The 19,923-nt window shown below is 40.8% G+C and overlaps 3 protein-coding genes across 9 annotated transcripts in view; 2 read left to right on the plus strand and 1 right to left on the minus strand.

Annotated features, from left to right (window-relative positions):
* LOC120736835 (cadherin-1-like) overlaps positions 1–19,923 on the plus strand; it is a 271,472-nt gene that overhangs the window by 35,045 nt on the left and 216,504 nt on the right. The gene's annotated exons all lie outside the window — the stretch shown is intronic.
* Positions 4,913–9,505, plus strand: LOC120736844 (ras guanyl-releasing protein 3-like). The gene is made up of 4 exons (XM_040037183.1): positions 4,913–5,580; positions 6,387–6,536; positions 6,968–7,356; positions 8,737–9,505. The coding sequence occupies exons 1-4, from the start codon at positions 5,517–5,519 to the stop codon at positions 8,743–8,745; spliced, it is 612 nt and encodes a 203-aa protein (XP_039893117.1). The 5' UTR covers positions 4,913–5,516; the 3' UTR covers positions 8,746–9,505.
* The window catches only part of LOC120736832 (B-cadherin-like), a 66,590-nt gene continuing 58,740 nt past the window's right edge, over positions 12,074–19,923 (minus strand). For 5 of the 7 annotated variants that reach the window (XM_040037159.1, XM_040037165.1, XM_040037162.1 and 2 more), the window contains 13 exons: positions 19,271–19,426; positions 19,002–19,143; positions 18,546–18,718; positions 17,821–17,949; positions 17,276–17,461; positions 16,862–17,112; positions 15,721–15,863; positions 15,169–15,260; positions 14,892–15,024; positions 14,381–14,608; positions 14,146–14,276; positions 13,738–13,881; positions 12,074–13,209 (listed from right to left, as the gene is read on the minus strand). In XM_040037159.1, the coding sequence (XP_039893093.1) occupies positions 12,994–13,209; positions 13,738–13,881; positions 14,146–14,276; positions 14,381–14,608; positions 14,892–15,024; positions 15,169–15,260; positions 15,721–15,863; positions 16,862–17,112; positions 17,276–17,461; positions 17,821–17,949; positions 18,546–18,718; positions 19,002–19,143; positions 19,271–19,426 (2,124 nt within the window). In that variant the 3' untranslated portion in view covers positions 12,074–12,993. The remainder of the gene's footprint in view (positions 13,210–13,737; positions 13,882–14,145; positions 14,277–14,380; positions 14,609–14,891; positions 15,025–15,168; positions 15,261–15,720; positions 15,864–16,861; positions 17,113–17,275; positions 17,462–17,820; positions 17,950–18,545; positions 18,719–19,001; positions 19,144–19,270; positions 19,427–19,923) is intronic. The other 2 variants (XM_040037163.1, XM_040037164.1) reach the window with 2 other exon arrangements.

Genomic DNA, 19,923 nt, shown 5'->3' on the forward strand with positions numbered 1-19,923 from the left:
CAACATTTCCTCATTTCTAACCACAGCCCATTTAAAAAAACACAAAAACAAAAACTGTTTTCTTCAAGTCTGTTCTTATCCCCCCAAGAAGCTTTTAACAAACCTTTCAGTTAACTGAACATAAAATTTTTTTTGAAAAACAGCCCTCCTTTTTTTAGAGTTCACTTTACTAGCAAGCCTGTAAAACAGGTTCGGGATACTGCTCTGACCAGCACGGTTGTAAAATTAACAGAAGCAGAGTGATAGCCATGCTGAGACATCGTTTGGGTTTCAAAACTAAGAACAATGTGCCCAGCTAATCGCTGAAGGCCATATGGGCTGGAGGAGTCCCTTTACAAACCAGCTCCGAGTGGTTCCATGTATGGGCTGCAACTCAGGTCTAACCCCTCCCGACAGTTTCCTTTACAAACAAATCTGTAATGTGAAATGCTACTAGACAATAGAAAACAAATACCCAAAAAACAATTTCCATTTAGATTATGGACTAAGAGAACGCCACCATCCAGCAGCAAAACCTAACATCCAAATCAAAAAACCACGCTTTAAAAACACTCCATGTTACGAGCCTACACTGGGTTGCTCTTACCTTTGCCCACGCCTCCTGCCCGGCGCCTCAGATGTTACCTGGAAACTCTGAAAACCGCAGCCCTTGACTCAAATTCCCAGGCTACACCTGTTGGCCTGTTAGCTCTCTCTAGTGCTGACACCTTCGGAGAGGAGCAACACTTTTCAGTTAGGACGTTGTACAATAAGACTTCTCAGGCTTTATAAAGAGTCTCGAAACTGAATATAACTACCATGTTTTTTAAAAAAAAACAATCAAAAACTTTGAAAGTGTTTTCAGCCATTGAAAGGTCAGTATTTTAGGTTTTCCCTTCTTTACATCGAACGTCGTGTCAGCTTTGAGCTGTTGTTCAGGAACAACAGCCCTTGGTTGAAAAGCATTTGCGCTTGCCCTTAATATACACAGTTTTTAAACACTAAATAAAGAACAAAATAACATCGTCACTTTAAATACTAATGCAACAGTGTCCTAACGCTCTCGTCGGTTGGTAATTCTCTGAACTGAACTTGAAAGTTGTTGTGCCGTAAGCCAAATGACTTTATTTCATTTTAAAATCCCAACACCGATATTACTTGGTATGATATGTCCTTTTTCTCTTTTACATTAATGAATCCTTCGTTTACAAGTGCTTCTCGATAGTGTACGCGAACACAGCTTGAGCCTCTCTGTGAACAAAGCTGACCCACACCCCCAACTCGCAACTGGAAATTTTAACCTGCCAGACAACTGTTTTTCGTCTCCAGGCAGCGGCAACAGGGCGCGGCCTGCTCACAATCTCGAACCTCTTCGAGGCGGCCAAGGGTATTGCAAAGAAAAAGAAAGACGGCCTAAACCTTACGCGTGTGTTCTGAGGTTTTAGACACTTTTCTTAAATTTACTTTTTTTTTTTTTTCAAATTGTTTCGAACGATTGCTCTGCGGCAGTACAAGTGCCTAACACACAATAAGGATTTTATAGACCCACACAATGTTCGTTTGGTCCCACCTAGTCCCAGCAAAGTATCCTAGCTGAATAAAAGCATTTCTTTTTTTAAAATCGAAGGCTACTTCTACGCAATAACGAGCGTGCCCGAAATTATTGTTTTCGCGAAGAAAAGAAAGACAAACGACTGCTTTTGCTAAGATACCCGGTGTTGTCCCGTTCAATACCATAAGTTACAACAGGGATTACCGACATTTCGTTTTTGTGGCCTTCTAAGCAGAAAGTGACAGTGATAGAATTGAGCCACCGATGGCTCAACAATATCTACCAAAAGAGTAGTATCACCCTGGGGAAACGACGATTTAAAGCACCAAAACAACCGCGTAACAATGCGGTCCCCATTGTCCCTAAGTCGTATTTTTAGTATTCCGTTTCTCGAGTACACAGCCATAATAAACGAAAGAATCCTAAATATATTCCTCTTTGAACTCGCTTCTTGACGTCTTCTGTTGCTCCCTGTAGGTAGTTTCTTTGTAACTGAGGAAACTCGACTTGCAAGTGCGCTCTTTCAGTTGGGTACTTTCTAGCACATGACGTCAGCTTACAGGCTCTTTGTGCGCCAGGTTCCCGTGTTCCTAATATGGTCATTCCAGCCAGTCACCCCTGAGAGTGACATGAAACTAAGTAGTTTCTGTTCATAACTAATAACAGAGCCAACAGAGGATGTTTAGCAGCGGCAAAGCCGCTTCTTCTCAGCCACGATCTGAGTTCTGAGTTCAGCTCAGCCACATTCGGGCTCTCTCTAGTCTCCATTTCCTCTTACTGATATTGTCTCTCACTCCCCCATGTTCTTTTCTCACAACGTATGCACACACACTTGACCATCTCAGACTTTCTCCACCGTTGTGCCCTTACTAAGAATCACTAAACAAACACGGTGAAGCTGCTGACAGAAAAACCATCTTTCATTGTAAAGCCAACCACTCAGTTTGTTATAAAGTCATTAGTTGTGAAACCGTCCTAAAAAAACCACAAATGAAACTGTCTGAAAGTAACCAGTGGATGTATTCAGCTGGTGGGTTGAGAAGGGACAATCATCGCGCTATCCCCGAACAGAAGCCCAATCAGAATTTGATTAACAACAAATTTAAGCTTCAGCTTGATTTGCCTTCAGTTTTCACTGTCATCTGAAGACACAACAGCTCCAGTTGCCTAATAAGCTGGTGTAGCGGACCCACCTGAGCCAGTAATGCTATTGCTGATAAAAACATCAAGTATGTGATAAGGCTAGAAAAATGGCCTTTTCTCTCCCATTGCGGTTCTTCCCTCACACGTCTGGAAGCATGTGACTGAGAAAGCTACTACTAACTTTATTTTAATGGAATTTCATTATCAAGCCATTATTGTTTTAACGTGTGACAATGTTTGTAGTAGTTACAACACAATAGTTCTCCAGGTTTTTGAACGACATTGTAAAGTTCTTCAGTTTAGATGTTGGCTGCTTTTTCTTCTGTTCTTGTCAGCTATAGTTTTTTGGGTCTTTCGTTGCTATTCACTGCTTCTAGTAACTATGTGAGATTACTGGGAGGTAACTCCATCATGGAGTAGTGTTCCCTGGATGTTTTTCTTATCTGGGCCTGCTTTTCCTGCATTGGCAGTGTCTCATTCGGCATGCTGACAAAATATAACACCTCGCGGTGGCCAATGCATTGATGCGTGTGCGGATGGCTAGATCCTAAATCTGGATGATACGTTTCACTGCTTTAATAAGCACGCGACGCGTGGGATCTCGTCTCCTTGGAAGTCCTCACATTTTGCAAGGATTACACTCCCAAAAATGCACGAGAGCTTGCCTCATATATCGAATAACATTTTAACAGAAAAACTAAAATTTTATACTGTCACACTTGTTTGTCCTTTGTCCATTTTTTCTTTTTTACCAGACTCAACCCTACAGACCAAGAAGCCGCCCTCCAACAAAAAACAATTTTTTTTTAAGTACCATTCTTGCAGGCTGTGTACACCCACCCCTCGTGCGTCGTTGCACCACTCTCCAATTTTAACATTACAACGTAGACCTTGAGGGCTAGCAGAGGGACTATGCGCCTTACCTGCCTGCTCTTCTTTTCTGGGGCCAGGGTATCTCCATGCCTCCTGGTTTTAAATGCATCTTAGAACACACATGCATCAAACTACATGAGCGGGTGAGGGAGATGTAGGTGGAATTCCTCGTCTCTCACCCCCCGTTCTCTGCTACCTGCTGTCGAGCGGGGGGGCTCGGAGGAGTGCGTTGGCCGTCCAACCCGGTCTGAGTGTGGGTGCCTCCCTGTTCTTGCTGCGGGAGTCGGGCGGTCTGCCTCCCCCCACCGCCCCTTGGGAAAAGGGAACACCAACTGGCGTCTGGCGTGCAAGTTCCCCCTCCAGCGGGCAAGGGATACCTAGACCGGTTCGTAGCCGTACCGCTTGGGGCGTGCTGATCGTATGAACTGAATCTAATACTATAAATTCTGCTGGTTATGTGACTGGCATTTATACAGCACTTTTCTAGTCTTACTGATCACTCAAAGCACTTTAGATTTTAAAGAGCAACTACAAGCAGTTAGCAGTCATTCAGAGGCCGTGGCTCAGGTGGTAGGCCACGTTGTCTACTAATCAGAATGTTGGTGTCTGTCCTCCTTGGGCAAAATGCAAAATTCTGAATTGCCTCCATTGGAGTGTGAGTGGATGTTGTTCTTTTTATTTGTAGTTATAGATCAGGGATGTCAAACTCATTTTACATCAAGGGCGACATGCAACCCACACTGCACCAGTAAAGCTCCACTTCTGTCAGTGTAAGGATGCTTAACTACACATATATGATATGTGTAGTTTAATAATTTAATATATGATTAAAGTTTACATTTCAGAAGTACATCTTTAAAATTACACAAGATTCTGGTAGCTCACTACCCAGAATGTCCTGTATTTATAAAACAAAGTTTTTGATAATAAATGAAAGTGTTCTTTTTAAGAAAAATAAAATAATCTAATTTCTATAGTAGACAGTGCAAATCAATAACTTTTCTTTAATTTAATTGATAACCTATTGCTTAACTACTTTGTTGTAGTATATATGGCTGTGGGGCAGGTCATTTTCAGTAGGAAATAATGGTAAATGGGCTGGTTCTTATATAGCGCTTTTCTACTCTTCTGAGCACTCAAAGCACTTTACACAACTTGTGCATTCACCCAAGCACATTGTTCTAAGTAGCATTCATACACATTCATGCGCCGATGGAGTATGAGAGCAATTTGGGGTTAATATCTTGCCCAAGGATGTTTGGCATGCAGACTAGGGGAAGCTAGGAATCGAACCACCAACCTTCCGATCAGTAGATGACCTGCTCTACCGCCTGAGCTACAGCCACCCCAAAATGCTGTAAAAGTTAAAAGAAAAACACAGTTAAAAGTCCAAAAATGTATTTCTTGTCTGTGTGTGTGTGTGTCTCTGTCTGTGTCTGTGTGTGTGTGTGTGTGTGATTAGGTGAATGAGACTTAGAAAGTACTTTGAGTGCTCAAATAGAGGAAAGAGGTGCAATATAAGTGCAAGTCCATTTACAAGCCAGATCTAACCACAAATTCCTACAGAGCTTTAAATCTGTACAATTTCAGCACCTTATCTGCCTGTGGTCACTTTAGGTCTTTGGACTGTGGAAGGTTTTTCCTATACTGCTAAAGAAAACACACACAAGCACTGGGAAAAAATACAAACTTCACGCAGAATGCTTCAATCTAAGAACCTTGTTGTTGTGAGGTGACAGTGCTCACCACTGTCCCACCCATTCTAATTTTTTATTTTTTATTTCACAGGGTCTGTCTTTGCTTGCTAGTTCTCAGTTGCCTAAACATACCTGGGTACATACTGTTATGATACTACCCCGAGTCCAAAGCACAGACACAAAAGACGTGCACAGAGTTGCTGGAAATAGTGCAAACAGTTGTAATTGTGTCCTGTTTGTTTTCCAAATTTGCTGTGCTTTGTTGTGACCTGATGCTGTTTTCTGTCTATTTTTTACAGCTCTGGGGGATCATCAAACAGGGGTACAAATGCAAAGGTATAATTTCACTGGCTTCTTCTGTGAAGGTCTTCCAAGAAAACAAAAATGAATAGAGAGAAATAACAATTAGCCCCCTCTGAAATCATCATTGCTAAAAAATCCAACCTAGCCTAAAAGGTTAGGTGCAAGATAAGTAAAAAAAAAGCATGGTTTAAGGTCATCGTTAATAATGACTTACATAACCAACCTTATTTTTTTTAATGGTGAGGGCAGCCACTCTAGTTCTTTGTAACTTTAACCAGAATTTTAGAGGCGTCTTATAAATCAAATCAAGATTGTAAAGACAATGTGGCACAATCAAAAACTCAGAGTAGTGAAGCTTGATTTAGACATTTACAGCGAGTCTAGAGTCCGTTTGCGTCATAAGTTAATTTGCCCCTGAAGTATAATTCACACATAAGGTGAAGTGTTTCATCAACTATCATTCCTGTAGCCACAAATTTCAAACTTTATGCACTGAAATGGCTACAGGTGGGACACAAAAAGCAGTTATTACACACTATGCTGGTCTAAAATGCAAAATTGTATTTGGGTGGTGAGTCCTGTACAGTCCTGATTTATCCACGATCCTCTGAGGTGGACGTCCATTTGCAGAGAGAAAGAAATTTGACATTCACGTGATGTAGAGGCTAAATCAAGAGAACGGTATGAGTTAGGCTGATGTGAGAATTTGTTGTTGCTGCCTATGAAGCTGCTGTTCCAACAACAAAGCAAGTTGATCTTCACATTAGAACTGCCAAACTGTCATGATACTATGGATACTTGAACACATTTGACTACATGCTTCTATTTTTGCTTTGCAGACTGTGGTGTTAACTGTCATAAACAATGCCGTGAGCTGCTGGTTCTGGCCTGTAGGAAGCTGATTCGCTCCGGCTCTCTGGGCAGCGTTTCTCCAGTCAGAGGAACTCACAGCTCACTGCCCAGCAGCCCCACGTTGCCTGCCTGTCAAGGTCATTTTTAGCTACTGCAAACACTGCATACACTCAAAAAAGTGAAAATGGGAGGTTATTACCTTTGCAAAAGTGTAACTTATAATTAGAACAAAATAATTTAATGTTTCTATGGTGCGTGCTTAGATCATATATGATCTGAACGAAATTCAACGACTTAACACTTGTTAAATTTATTCTTGTTAAGATGACGTGATACAATGTAGCAAGAGTTGTTAGTTGCCTGGAATTGCGATTTCAGAAGTCACGTAAGGTTTTGAACCACAGGAAAATCACTGGGGTTTTAAGAGGCAGAAAGCATACCCGAGCCTTTACCTTGTACATTTGATGCTTCAGCAGCTGCAACCAAGCCCAAATACCTGAGGTGTATCATGACACTATAAATAATTTGTTCACAGTCCTCTGTTTTGTGTTTCCTTTTTTTTTTCCAGATGAGGACGAGGTGTTTGAGTTCCCCGCCGTCACACCAGCAGTTCCAGCTCTCGACACTCAGTCCATCACCCTGATGACGGGCTCAGCCCAGAGAATCTCTGTGCGCCTGCAGAGAGCCACCATAAGCCAGGCTACGCAGACTGAACCACTGTGGCCTGAACATGCCTGGGAGGCGGCAGACAGTGGTGCTCACACCTTCCCCAAAATGAAATACAGGACTCACAGGAAAATGTCTAAAAACAAGGGTTTTGCCTGCTGGGAAAACCAGAGTGGCAGGCAGTACCAGGCAGGTTCTGCACCGCACTGCACTGGAAGCAGTGTAGACTCCCAGGAGAAGCCAGACGTCTCTGTAGAGCATGTACAGAACAGGGTTACACACAGAACAAAGGTAATGGAATAGATTATTTGTGGATTTTTATTCAAAAATCAAATTTTAGCCCGGAAGTGTTTCATTTGTAAAAGTCAAACCCCCAACAATTTGATGACCAGCAGAAGAAAACCTTTTTTTTAATTTAATTATTATTTGGATTTGTTGCATCTTTATATAAATCAATTTGAATTCAAATGAATTTAATTTTTTTTAACAGGAAGAGACCTTGGTCAGCAGTCCGGTTGGGTTACGAGTAAAAAGGAAAAAACAGTGCATAGAGAGACAAGACCAAAGTTAATGACATTCAGTAGTGACATGTAAACACATCAGCAGTGGAAAGAAGAGAGGGGCTCAGTGCATCCTGGGAAGTCAACCAGTGTAAACCAGTAATAACTAAGGCATGGTTCAGGGTCACCCAATTCAACTAAGCTGTCTGTCTCCTGAACCCAGGCTGATGGCTCTGCTTCACATTCTACTTTTGATTCTTTTTGTTTCTTTTTGTGTTAGATAACTTATTACTGTGTGACTTAGGACCAGTGTTGGTCAAGTTATTTGAAACAATTAGTTAACCATTACTGATTCCCATTACTTTACTGATTACTTATTATCAAACATAATTAGTTACTTAGTTACTTTTCAAAAACATGATACACAACCTGAATACGTAATAAAGCAATAGACCTTGAGCCATATTCTACTTTTTCTGCATAATCCATCATATAAAATTGAATCAAATGGAAAGCCTCTTTCTAAATTTTTTATTTGTTTTAATCTTTTAATTTTATGCACATTGCATTCAGCAAAAATTTTAATTATATGCAACAGTCTTTGACTTGAAGAAATGTGTTTAACATTTAAACCTATGTTCTGCATATTCAATGATATAAAATATAATAATGTTTTGTGTTTACACTCGCTCTTTCAAATAGATGCAAGTAAAACACAGCAGGAAATAAATAAAATCATTCAGCAGCACTGAGTCCTGTCGCTCTTAAATCTATGTTCACCTGTTTAGCAGGAGTGAGGCGGGTGGAGGTTTGCTTGAAAACTAAAAGTAATGTAAGTACATCCATGCTTTAAATGCTGCATGGATGTACTCTCTCCCACACTCCATATCATTGTTGATCTGCACACCCTTACGTCATTGTCATGAGACACTTTCACAAACAATATCACGACAATTTAGTAACGCAGTAAGGCAGCTTACGGGAAAGTAACAGTAATCTAATTATAGTGTGCAATAGTAATCCCTTATGTTATTCGTCACTTGAAAAAAGTAATCGGATTATAGTAACGCATTACTGCCCATCTCTGGTCTTTAGTTAAAATAAATAAAAAGTAAATAAATTGATGCCACCAACCCAAACACACATGTCTCTCCTCTTTCTTCCACTCCAGAACAGCTGACTCGGTTACAGTGGTGAGAAGCACTCGTGGAGATCCAGAAAGCCCCTAGTCGCTAAGACCAGGAGCTTCAGGGGGATATTCTTGGCTTTCTGAGGTCCCCCTTCAAAAACATGGAGTCATCATGTCCTCTCAAGACTTCAGCACGATACAGACAGAGCGACATAGAGCTGAAGTCTGGAACTGGAGAAGAGCTCTATAACATACAGTGTGTTAGCTCCAGGCAGAAAGACACAAGATGAAGGTTTTTCCTTATGGATTGTTGGCCAGTTGCTTTACATCGTCGAGCTTTCAAATGGAGCTCAGGAAGAATGTGAACAGAAATGATCTGGTGTTGGATTTTAATAAAGAGATGCAGCATCAAGATCCTGATGTCACATGATCATAGCAAGGGGAATTTTTTGGATGTTTGTATGTGTAGATGGAAATAAAAGGAAACAGAACCTGAATGTAAAGGGAAACCAACAGAACATTTAGCACAAAGACTCATGAAACAGCATTTCTATAGTGACAGCTGCAGAGCAGCCCACCTTAATTTTATCTTGCAGGGTTTTTTTTCAGCAAAACAAATGCTGCAGACAACCTCAATCATTCTGTTGTGATCTCTCTCTCTCCCATCATTGATCTTTTATCAAAGATGATAAAAGCATTTTTTACAAATGCTGTACACCATCAAGTGTGGAAGGTTTCATAAATATGCGTTGTGATTAGTGTTTTCCTATTTTTCTGTGTCAAAACAAATAAAAAGTACATATTTATGCAATGTCATGCCATTTTGTCTTTGCCATCTGAAGGGATGTTTTTCATTGTAATTTGATGTTTCCACTGACTTTAAAGTTAAATCATGTGTCTGATTTTGAGCCTGGCAGTGCAAGGTGCAGTCAGTCACACCCACTAACTAAGTTAGCTATTGCTACATCAACTTTAGTCATGCTGTTGTTTGTGAGGTCCTGTTGGGAAGCCTCAAGCTGAGCATTTTTATCATCACCATCCTGGTCTTTATAGGACATGACAAGCGAGGGGTGGATCTGACGTAGAAATCAAGAAACAATGTATGCCGTGGTGCTTAAACAGTGTAATATTCAAAAATATATATTAAATATACTAAAGAGAAAGTGATCACTGTGCAACTCCTAGCAGAGTTCTGTCACATAAAAGCTTTATTGCTCCTGTAAATGAGTGCCATCTTGTGGCCACATTTGGTAATGTTTCTGGAAACTAGCTTTACTATGAGCCAGTGACGATTATTTCTAATGGTAAATGGCCTGTATTTATATAGCGCTTTACTAGTCCCTAAGGACCCCAAAGCGCTTTACATATCCAGTCATCCACCCATTCACACACACATTCACACACTGGTGATGGCAGCTACATTGTAGCCACAGCCGCCCTGGGGCGCACTGACAGAGGCTGTAAGGTTGTATAGTGCAAATGTTGGCACTGTGGGGTTACCCTTATCAGTGCAGAGGCTGCAGCACTTGTAAACAATCATCCAGTTATTACTATTATTATCATAAACTGTTAGATCTGTTACTACTCCTTCAATGAGAGGTCTGGACCTTTACCAGGCGTTACCACTGCAGTTCTTTCATTCTTTTCTTTGTCAACCATTCTACTGTAGGTATGATGGTGTGCTTGAGAAGTAAACAGTGCAGTCAATATATTTGGTACAACTGCGGTAACAAACAGTTTTATTAATAATAGAAATTTTTTTTAAAATGCAAGTAATAAAAACATCCATTAGTTCTAGTAAAAATAAAGAGTGGACAGGCAGAGGTTGCAACATAGTGTAGGTCACTATTGAAGCTGCTATAAGTGATTACACAACAGGATGTCCTGGTGGCAAGACAGGACCAGTTCACCTTTTTTTAAAATTTTTTTTTCCCATTTACTCACTATTATTGTTGTTGTTGTTGTTGTTGTTGTTGAATGAATAATTCATTTTCTGTCTTTATTTTCTTTTTTTACAGCCCCATTTTTAGCCCTACAAAGTAACATTCTGATATCCAGAAATATACCAATCAGGAAACCCCTGGAGGAGTGAAACATCTGATTCACTAGGCCGACTTCATGACAGGATCTCCAACCACTGAGAGCCATGTAAACAAGGATGCTTTGCATGATGTTCATGGTCTGTTCGCCTTGTAATTGGAAGGTTGCCGGTTCGAGCCCCGGCTCGGACAGTCTTGGTCGTTGTGTCCTTGGGCAAGACACTTCACCTACTGCCTTCTGGTGTTGGCCAGAAGGGCCGATGGCGCGACATGGCAGCCTCGCTTCTGTCAATCTGCCCCAGGGCAGCTGTGGCTACAACTGTAGCTGCCTCCACCAGTGTGTGAATGTGAGAGTGAATGGGTGGATGACTGGGTGTGTAAAGCGCTTTGGGGTCCCTAGGCGGGACTAGTAAAAGCGCTATACAAATACAGGCCATTTACCATCGATGAAGGTCTGGAGTCCAGCTCAGAGCTGGCAGACCTCAGTCTAAGGACAATAAAGATGGTGTCAAACTTTGGAAATCACCAACCACCTTACTCAGACTAATATTGTTGATTTGAACACTGCCACCTCAAGCTTCCCTTTCAACTTCTCGGGGTTGTTATTTATCTTTTCAGATCCTTCCAGCAAATGTCTTCTATTATTAATACTGGCACCTAATTACATCATCTAATTAAATTCTGTAATTACACACAGATCTATTTATGTGTATCAGTATTTCTGTATGAGTGCATGGGTACGTGTATATATAGATAACACTATGCATGAATATACATATATTAGTATAGGTATGTGAGCAAAATTGCATCCACGTTTGCATCTGTGTAGATGAACATATCAGGCTCATCACAGCTGAGATTTCAATTCTATTTTTCTCCCATCCAGGACAAGCTGTTTATAGCTTTTCCTGTTACCCTTGTATGTCCTCGTCTTGTGCTACTGTTGTTAAAAATAAAAAACTAAACAAAAACAAAGTAAGCTAAATATACTATGGGAGCAGTAATTAGGCCTTGGTTACAATATAAAGTGTAACCAAAATCAATTACATAGTATTATTATAACCATAAAACTATCACATTTTCTGTGGTCGGCAATTATCAGAAGCCCAATTCCACACACCTGCAAGTCTGTGATTCCTGAGAAAGTGCTTGGACATTAGTCCAGCTCCAACTTGTCTTCAAAGAACGTGTAGAATCCTTTAACACACTCACTTTACTGCAGCAAGTGTGAAAGCATTTAGGTTGGACAAAACCCAGAGTATAGCTACCAACGGTACATTTACTACACTTCACACATCTGTCTAGAATGTGCCTCCATTGTTGAACAAGAGGAAGTGACCTACTGTGCATGTACAATTTTATTTACATTGCAAACACCTCATGTGTCCAAAGACAGCAAAGTCATGTCCAAAATCATATGAAGCTGAACAGACTTCAGATCGGAAAGAAATGAAAGGAACTTGTGTGGGTCAGTCTTTCTCTGCAATCACCTGCAGTGAAGTGACAATGAAATTAAAGAATTTGGAGCTTTTTGTCACTGCTGTTTATTGCACTGCATGTTTTAATGCAGTTAGTACTAAACTGAAATTAGACCACACAAATCCACTGTTGGCTTAATAAAATCTTTATAAAGAACAAAGCTAATTTCACAAAGTATCTCAGAGATTTCGTTTTTGACAAATCATTGTAATAAAAGACATGAACAGATCCACAGGAAACAATTTAAAAGTATCCATAACTCATTGAGCACACTGTCAAAGGCTGACGAGGTGCATGCAAGCTACCTGGATTTCATCCTAATCATTTCAAATTTTACTTTTTAAACAAATGGAGACCATAAGTACAAATGCTGTAGAGTAAAGCAACATTTCCCAGTGTGACTGACCAGTCTCAGAGTGTCTCAGGTGTCGCCCAGTAACCTACACAGAAGTGTTCACTGTGGCTCCAGCACTTATTCAACAGAATAAGTAACAAGGTATTAGTCTTCAGGCTGAAGGTCAAACAGATGTTTATTAAAAAATAAAAATAAAAACTACAAAAAACCCAAAATGAAAAAAAGCATACAGAGCCTAATGCATTCATAACACAACAAAAACTCATCCTTTGGCTTCTGAGCAGTGGGCGATAACTGCTAACGGGATTGCAGTGAGAAGGCAAACCACAGTGCACATATATATCTATAAAAACAAAATGTGTTGTTGAAAGCCCCTTTCTGGCTTGCTTTTACAAATTAAACATGCAGCCATGTGATATGGTACGATTACAGCATATCGTCATCATCTCCTCCTCCGTACATGTCGGCCAGTTTCTTGAAGCGAGGGCCCCATTCATTGAGGCAGTCATAGTTCTGGTCTCCACTGCTTGAAGAGTTCAAAGAGGAGAGACTTCCTGCATCAGAACCACCTCCCTCATAGTCAAACACCAGCAGGGAGTCATAAGGGGGTGCTGTTGGGTCGTTGTCTGCAGCCTTCAGATTCTGTTGGAGGAAATTTTACACAACTTACTTCAATTACCTCACATGGAGCACAATAACGTAACAGAATAATAAACGTGACCATTATCAAAGCACAGACATGATGTACTCTTAGCCAAAACATCCATCTTCTGCCACTTATCTGGGAGCAAGTTAAACAACTCCCTCTTCTTCTTCTCTTAAAAACTAAATAAATTAAGATTCCCGTCACCATGACTGGAGCCAAAGTAATGCCATCCAGCTTAAGTATGTCTAAGATTTTAGAGCAGGTCACCTACCAATCGGAAGGTTGGTACACTGCAGACCAAATCTCCTTGAGCAAGATACTAACATGTGTGATAACATTAGACAAAAAGCAATGAAAATGTATGCACTCCCTTCAAATGACATAAGTGCTTCCATGAGGCAGTAAGAGCTGCTTAGGTTGCCATTTTCTGTAATACTGTGGTCAATGTTATCAAATGATGCACTGAATTCACACCTCAGTACCACATTTCATCAAGTTTTAAGGAGCTTTAGAATCTCACTCACATCTTCAATGAAGTTGCCAATCTCCTCGGGGTTGGCAGGCCGTGGCCGGTACTGAGGAGCAGGCATGAAGTTTGGCACCACTTCATTCCTTAACACATCGGGGCGGTTGTCCAGGCCACGGTGGAGAACACCCAGGTCATAGTCCTGAAAGAAGGTGATTTAATGATGCATTATTACATGGAATATTTTTGCTGTACTTCTGCAATCCACTCTCTTCATCCACTTAGCCCATTGTCTACTCAAACTTTTCTATCAGTAAAAAGCCTGGGTCAAATCACTGAAATGGAACAAATTTGATCAGCCTTTTTAAACATTTCATCTCAAAAAGAAAATCTCAGGTTTTCTGTTCCTGAGACTTGTGTGTGTGCAGCTTTGATTAATGTGTAATCAGAATGAGTGACCCTTTACCTGATCATCCTCGCCACCTCCTTCTTCATCATAGTAATAGACGTTGTCTCTGACACCATCATCCAGCAGGAGTGGCTCCTTTTTCTCCCTTTTCCTCTGTTTTGTAAACAGCAGCACTAGCAGCAACAGCGCTGAACACAGAGCACAACGTTTAGCACACAGTAACCAACCAAATCCTACTTAGCTGGGAAAGGAAAGAGATGCACCGTCCTGAGACTACAGATGTGTGACTCACCGAGCAGCAGGATGGCTCCAAGTATTCCAAGGATAAGGGGCAGGTTGCTGGCAGCTGCACCATAGCGTCCTGGACCTGAGCATGCAGTGAAGTCTGTGCCCCTGCAGTCACACACTTTAGCTGTGATGATGTTGTCCTGCCCCAAGCCATGTTTGTCTGCCACTGTCAGTATAACACTGTACTCTCCACTGGGGAGCTCAGCAGCTAAATTCAAGATGATGCCCGTTTCTGAAATAAGACAGCAGATATTTTACTTAATAATTCTGTGTTCATGGATTTGCTTTGTCTCACTTTCACCAAGCTTTACCACCTCTTCAAAGCCATGCTGCACCAATTACTCTAATCTCAATGTTCAGTGGTGAACACTGAATCATGTCCGACCTAAACAATCCTGACATTTGCAAATCATATGTTAGCAGGAAAAATACATATTTTGGTTTCTGAGCCAAAATATTTAAAAGTCTGGCCATCTTATCAGTTTATACTTGTCACATGTTAGCAGTGTACATACTGGAGCCGTTCATCCTAGCGGTCCAGTTGGTCTTTGACATGCCCTGTAAAGACACCGAGTAGGGAGGTCCAAATTCTGGTCCGTCTTTATCTGTTACTGACAGCAGCTGAGGAGCTGGATCCTTGTTGCACACCTGAGGAAACAAAGTCACAGTGAAGCTTTTCTTCATGCTGATGACCATCCTGTAGTTGGAAATCTTACAAACACACCCATCCTGCACCACAATTAGACAAGTTCAACACAAAACGACTCTTGAGCTATTGGAAATAAGACACACCTTGATTTCACGCTCTTCAATAAATGGAGCATTGTCATTGACATCTTCCAGCTGAATGATCAGGGTACCAGTTCCTGTAGCTGGGACAGCATCTGGTAACAGAACAAACATCAGGAGAACAACATTTATTACAACGATATTTCACTTTATTGAAGAAACCCAAGTTCATAGTGATGCACACAGACTTTCCTCTAGACCTCTGATCCTCATAACTGGCACTTGGCTTTTAAAACAAAGATCTGAGGGCTAAAACTAATGGCTAAGATCAAATTAATTACTGAATTACTAATTATTAAATTGTTCAAATTAAGGGTTGCAAGGTTATTAGTTGGGAATGTCCCAGGAAAGGCCGTTTGTGCTGGAATTTGAAAAAAAGATTCCATCATTCAGTGATCAGTCTGTGCAACATAGGATTTCTTGTCCTGCAACTTTATCGGGACATTATACAGGCTAGTCCAACTTATCCAATTTAACAAGTGTTCCTCCATAACTTTTCAGAAATGGGAATTTTATTAAAAGTTATAAATTGTAATAGTCTTAACTGCCACCTACCATTATCATAGGCACCAATGGTTGCAGTGTATCTGTCGTTTGTGACGAAGATACCCTCTCTGTCCATGGACGCTCTCACTTTAATAAGACCTGTGTCCTTGTCCACGTTCAGCCAGCCTGCAGGGTCATTCAATATTTTGTACCTGTACAAGACAGTCACAGAACGATAGTAATACTATCCAGGCAGGATGATTACAATGAGCATGTTTCACAATGTGATACAGTGGAACCCCGACTTACGAAATTAATTCGTTCCCGAGGGTCTTTCGAAAGTCGAAAGTCGAAGCACCCATCGCGCGTTTTGACTGAGGCGATGCTGAACAATAGGCTATAGGCTAATTGCTAACCAGAACAACAATACATCGTTCAAGTGGAACAGCGAAGCGCAAGTATGGAAGCCAAGGGGTTGTCACATGAATCGGAAAGCATTGTGTGTGGGCTCAGCCAATCAGAGCCAGTGGATTTCGTTACTCGGGCATTTTGCCATAACACGGGCAAAAATATTGCCGTTCAGTGCCTTTGTAACTTGAATTTTTCGTGAAACGGGGTATTCATAAGTCGGGGGTTCCACTGCATTTGATTTTGAACATCCTCCGCTTTCTCCTCAGGCTAAATACACGGTGCAAGAATTAAACACATTAAATGTTACAGGGTTCTCACATCATTTAAAAATACTGGTGGCCACTAGTACCATCCATCAGCCTCCTAGTAGATGCAGCTATGGTAGGAATTTGAATGTCCTAAGTTGCCTCATTCTTGGGTTATCAGATTCACAAACTTTGGTGTCCACAGCGCCTGTCCAGCAAGGTGGTGACAATACCCAATGAGCTTTTTACAACTAAGGAGTTAAAAAAATGCTTTAAGACCTTAATGATACAAATTAACTAATTAACTGTATTTGGGTCTTTTATAAGCCTAATATTCTATTATGGTATACAGCTATTCAGTGTTTTATCGCTATAGACAGTATTCTGTAATTATATCTGCCACACATGAGGACAGTGAATCAATTTTGACCATCAAACAGAACAAGGAATCTAAAACATTTATCTATAAGGAAATTTAATATTTGCAGCACTTATGAGGTCAGTGATACATTTTCTTTAGTAGTAGAAAGTCTCTCCCCCACCCCCCGACTTACAAGACTTTCTGCTTGCGTGCAGTGTCTGGGTCTGAAGCGGTGTACTGCACCACGACTTCATCCACAGCAAGGTCCTCTGGTTTTACCACAAGCATCTCCTTTGGATCAAATATTGGAGCTTCATTCACATCTCTCACACTCACCACCACTGTGGCGGTAGAAGTGACCACAGAAACACCAGGAGCAAAAGGAATCTCATTCTCCACTGAAACCAACAGAGTGTGCTTGCTGGCCCTCTCGAAGTCCAGCTCCTGGTTGGAAGGAAGGGAGGAGGAAGGAAAACAAAAACAAAAAACCACACACACAACATGAGGTTACAAGAAATCACAGAAATGCTGCCATCAAATGACACAAACATTCATAGATGATAAATATCTCCCAATATTATGAATGAATTCCTGATTTTCTTCGTACCTTTGCAGTAGAAAGGATTCCTTCCTGTTTGTTAGTTCCTGTTTTTACTGTGAAAAGTCCATCAGGATCACCACTGACGATCTTGAACTTGGCGTTCCAGGCTGGAGTTTGTGGTTCATCCTCATCTGTTACCATCATCCTAACCACCACAACATCCTTTTTGTTTTCATCAACTGTTGCATTATACTGTGAGAAAATAAAGGATGAGTCAGAAATCACAGCAGTGAAAACAGATCTAAAGACTCCTCACTGGGAATGGAGAATAATGGCCTCATTTTGTAGTCTGTGTCATTATATTAGGTTCATTACTTAATGCAAGTCTACAACTGTGGAGTCCATAAATTTAATTCGCTATGCATGTGGTAAAATATCGTTTTTAACTGCATTTGTACATTTCACATGTGCTGTCAAAGACTGGGTTTTTGCTGTGTCAGTATGTGTGAGTGCAACATTAATAATGCAGTTAGATACAGGATGAATGTTCTGCTTTAACAGAGTGAAAAAGCAGCAGTTAAACAGGAAGTTTCCAGTTACTTCATACTTACTGAGCTCTGAGTGAAGACTGGAGCGTTGTCATTGCTGTCCGTCACCATGAGGATGACTTTGGTTTGTCCAGTTAACCCTTCTCCTTTCATATCTGCTGCTTGTACTGTCAGAGTGTACTGTGGATATTTCTGTTAAGAGACGAGGACTGTTAAGGTAGATCAGCTCATCAACAGGAAGGAGGAAACACTGACATCAGTTTACAGACTGTAACACAGCCTTCAGACAGACTAAAGCTCTTCATCTATGAAGGCTGAGAAGCTGAAGCTAAACTCATTTAATATTTTGCTTATGACAAACATGATGCTGTTGAGAGCCTTGGTCAAACTGTTAGAATAAAGTATTTCTTGACCATTTGGCACGAGGCTGTTTGTTGTTGCTCTGTGAAGTTGTTTTTAAAAAGGGTTATGATGCTGCACCAGAAACAGCTCTGATCTCCTGTAGTCTGCATGGAAGACACAGACTAGTCTGACAAACTATTCGCCAAAGTATAAATAGTTTGTCCAGAGGTATGACACAAACCAGAAATGTAGACAGAAACTAACTATACTTTAGAGGCTGTGTCTAGTTTGAGTTTCATTATCAAAAAACATTTTTTGCAGCACCCTCTTTGTGACTGATTTCTAGCAGTGACAGGCAGACTGCTGATCCTGATTCATTATAAAATGTTTTTTCAGCCCTTAGGTGTAAAAGGACACTTGTGTTTTAAATGTTTAACAGGTCTTACCTCTCTGTCTAGTCCTCTACCAGTGACTCTGATGCTTCCAGTAACTGGGTTGATTTCAAACATGTTGTCAGTGGGCAGCGGTGGGTCCTGGTTCAGAATACGATAGCGGATATCTGAGTTGTCACTATCTGGCTCATCGTCATCTTTGGCCTCAACCTTAACCACCTCAGTCCCTGGAGTGGAGGAATTCAGAAAAAGGTAAACAAGAGCAGAAGTGTCTGAAGGTCTTCACACTGCTTCATTTACAAGATTTACTAAATAAAATTGACTTAATGCAAACGTCTGCTAATTTCCTTCCAACCCAAATCCTTCTCTGGTGCTTTAGGTGTCATTCTGATTTTCTTTAAATCTCTGGGTATCTTGAAATTCATTAAATATAGTGGATAAGTATTAGAAACACGAACAAAAGCAAAGAAAACTACCCAAGTCCAGAGGCAATAAGGTTTCTATACATACCGATGGCCGTGGCCTCAGCAACATTTGCGTTGTACTCCACCGTAAAATAAGGTTTGTTGTCGTTCTGGTCGATCACAATGACTATAATCTCCATGGGATCCTCAGCTTGTCCTGCTCCGTCACTCACAGCATGTGCTTCAAACTACACAGGCAGAAGATTTTAAGTTTAGATTCGCCCCCACACAGACACACACTTTTCCAATGGGGATCAAAATGCAATAATCAAGTACACACTTGGAAAAACATTTGGACAGAGTGAGGATGATTACCATGTACTTGGGTGTTTCCTCTCTGTCAAGTGGTTGTGTTACATACAGATTGCCCGTCTCTCTGTCCATTGTGAAACGACCAACAGGAGGCAGATCAGCTCCAGGACCAGTGATGCTGTAAAAGAGCTTCTTTAATTTATCTTCATTAGAGCGGATCTGGAAAAACAAATGAAAACAAATGAAAAACAAAACAGGACTAATTAAGATCTCACCATCTAAAGTAACTTAAATAGTAAAGAGGCTGTGCATTAGACTCAAATTCAAGAGATTTCTGGTTATTTTGATATATAGAGCAGAAGGACTCCTTGTGATCTCAAACCAAAAAGATTGTTAGATTCTCTAAGCATTTTGGGCACACTATAATTACTCATTGTAAATAATTTGAGTTATTAGCGTAGTGTTATCGTCAACCAATTTACTCCAGTTTTAGTTAATTTTGTGTGTCACTGTTGCAAAGTTCAAAACACTCCATACCGCAGGATTAAGACCCTATAGTATTAGAAAGAAATCACAACAACCAGCTGATCTCCATGAGTAAACACTTGTCACCGTGAGAAAGCAAACTCCCTTTTAACTAGAGAAATGTCCAACAGAACCAGGTTCAAGGACAGGGAGCCATCTGCCACAAATTGTTGGGGAGTGAAAGTTAGGAG

The sequence above is a fragment of the Simochromis diagramma genome, unplaced genomic scaffold (assembly GCF_900408965.1).
Source record: "Simochromis diagramma unplaced genomic scaffold, fSimDia1.1 OVJJ01000197.1, whole genome shotgun sequence".
NCBI classification, from domain to species: domain Eukaryota; kingdom Metazoa; phylum Chordata; class Actinopteri; order Cichliformes; family Cichlidae; genus Simochromis; species Simochromis diagramma.

What these genes read in the sequence shown, in the direction of transcription:
- LOC120736844 (XM_040037183.1), top strand. Translation starts at nt 5,517, where the DNA reads ATGCTGTTTTCTGTCTATTTTTTACAGCTCTGGGGGATCATCAAACAG. An exon ending in ACAGGGGTACAAATGCAAAG is followed by an intron (nt 5,581 to 6,386) that starts GTATAATTTCAC and finishes TTTGCTTTGCAG; the next exon opens with ACTGTGGTGTTAACTGTCAT. An exon ending in CACGTTGCCTGCCTGTCAAG is followed by an intron (nt 6,537 to 6,967) that starts GTCATTTTTAGC and finishes TTTTTTTTCCAG; the next exon opens with ATGAGGACGAGGTGTTTGAG.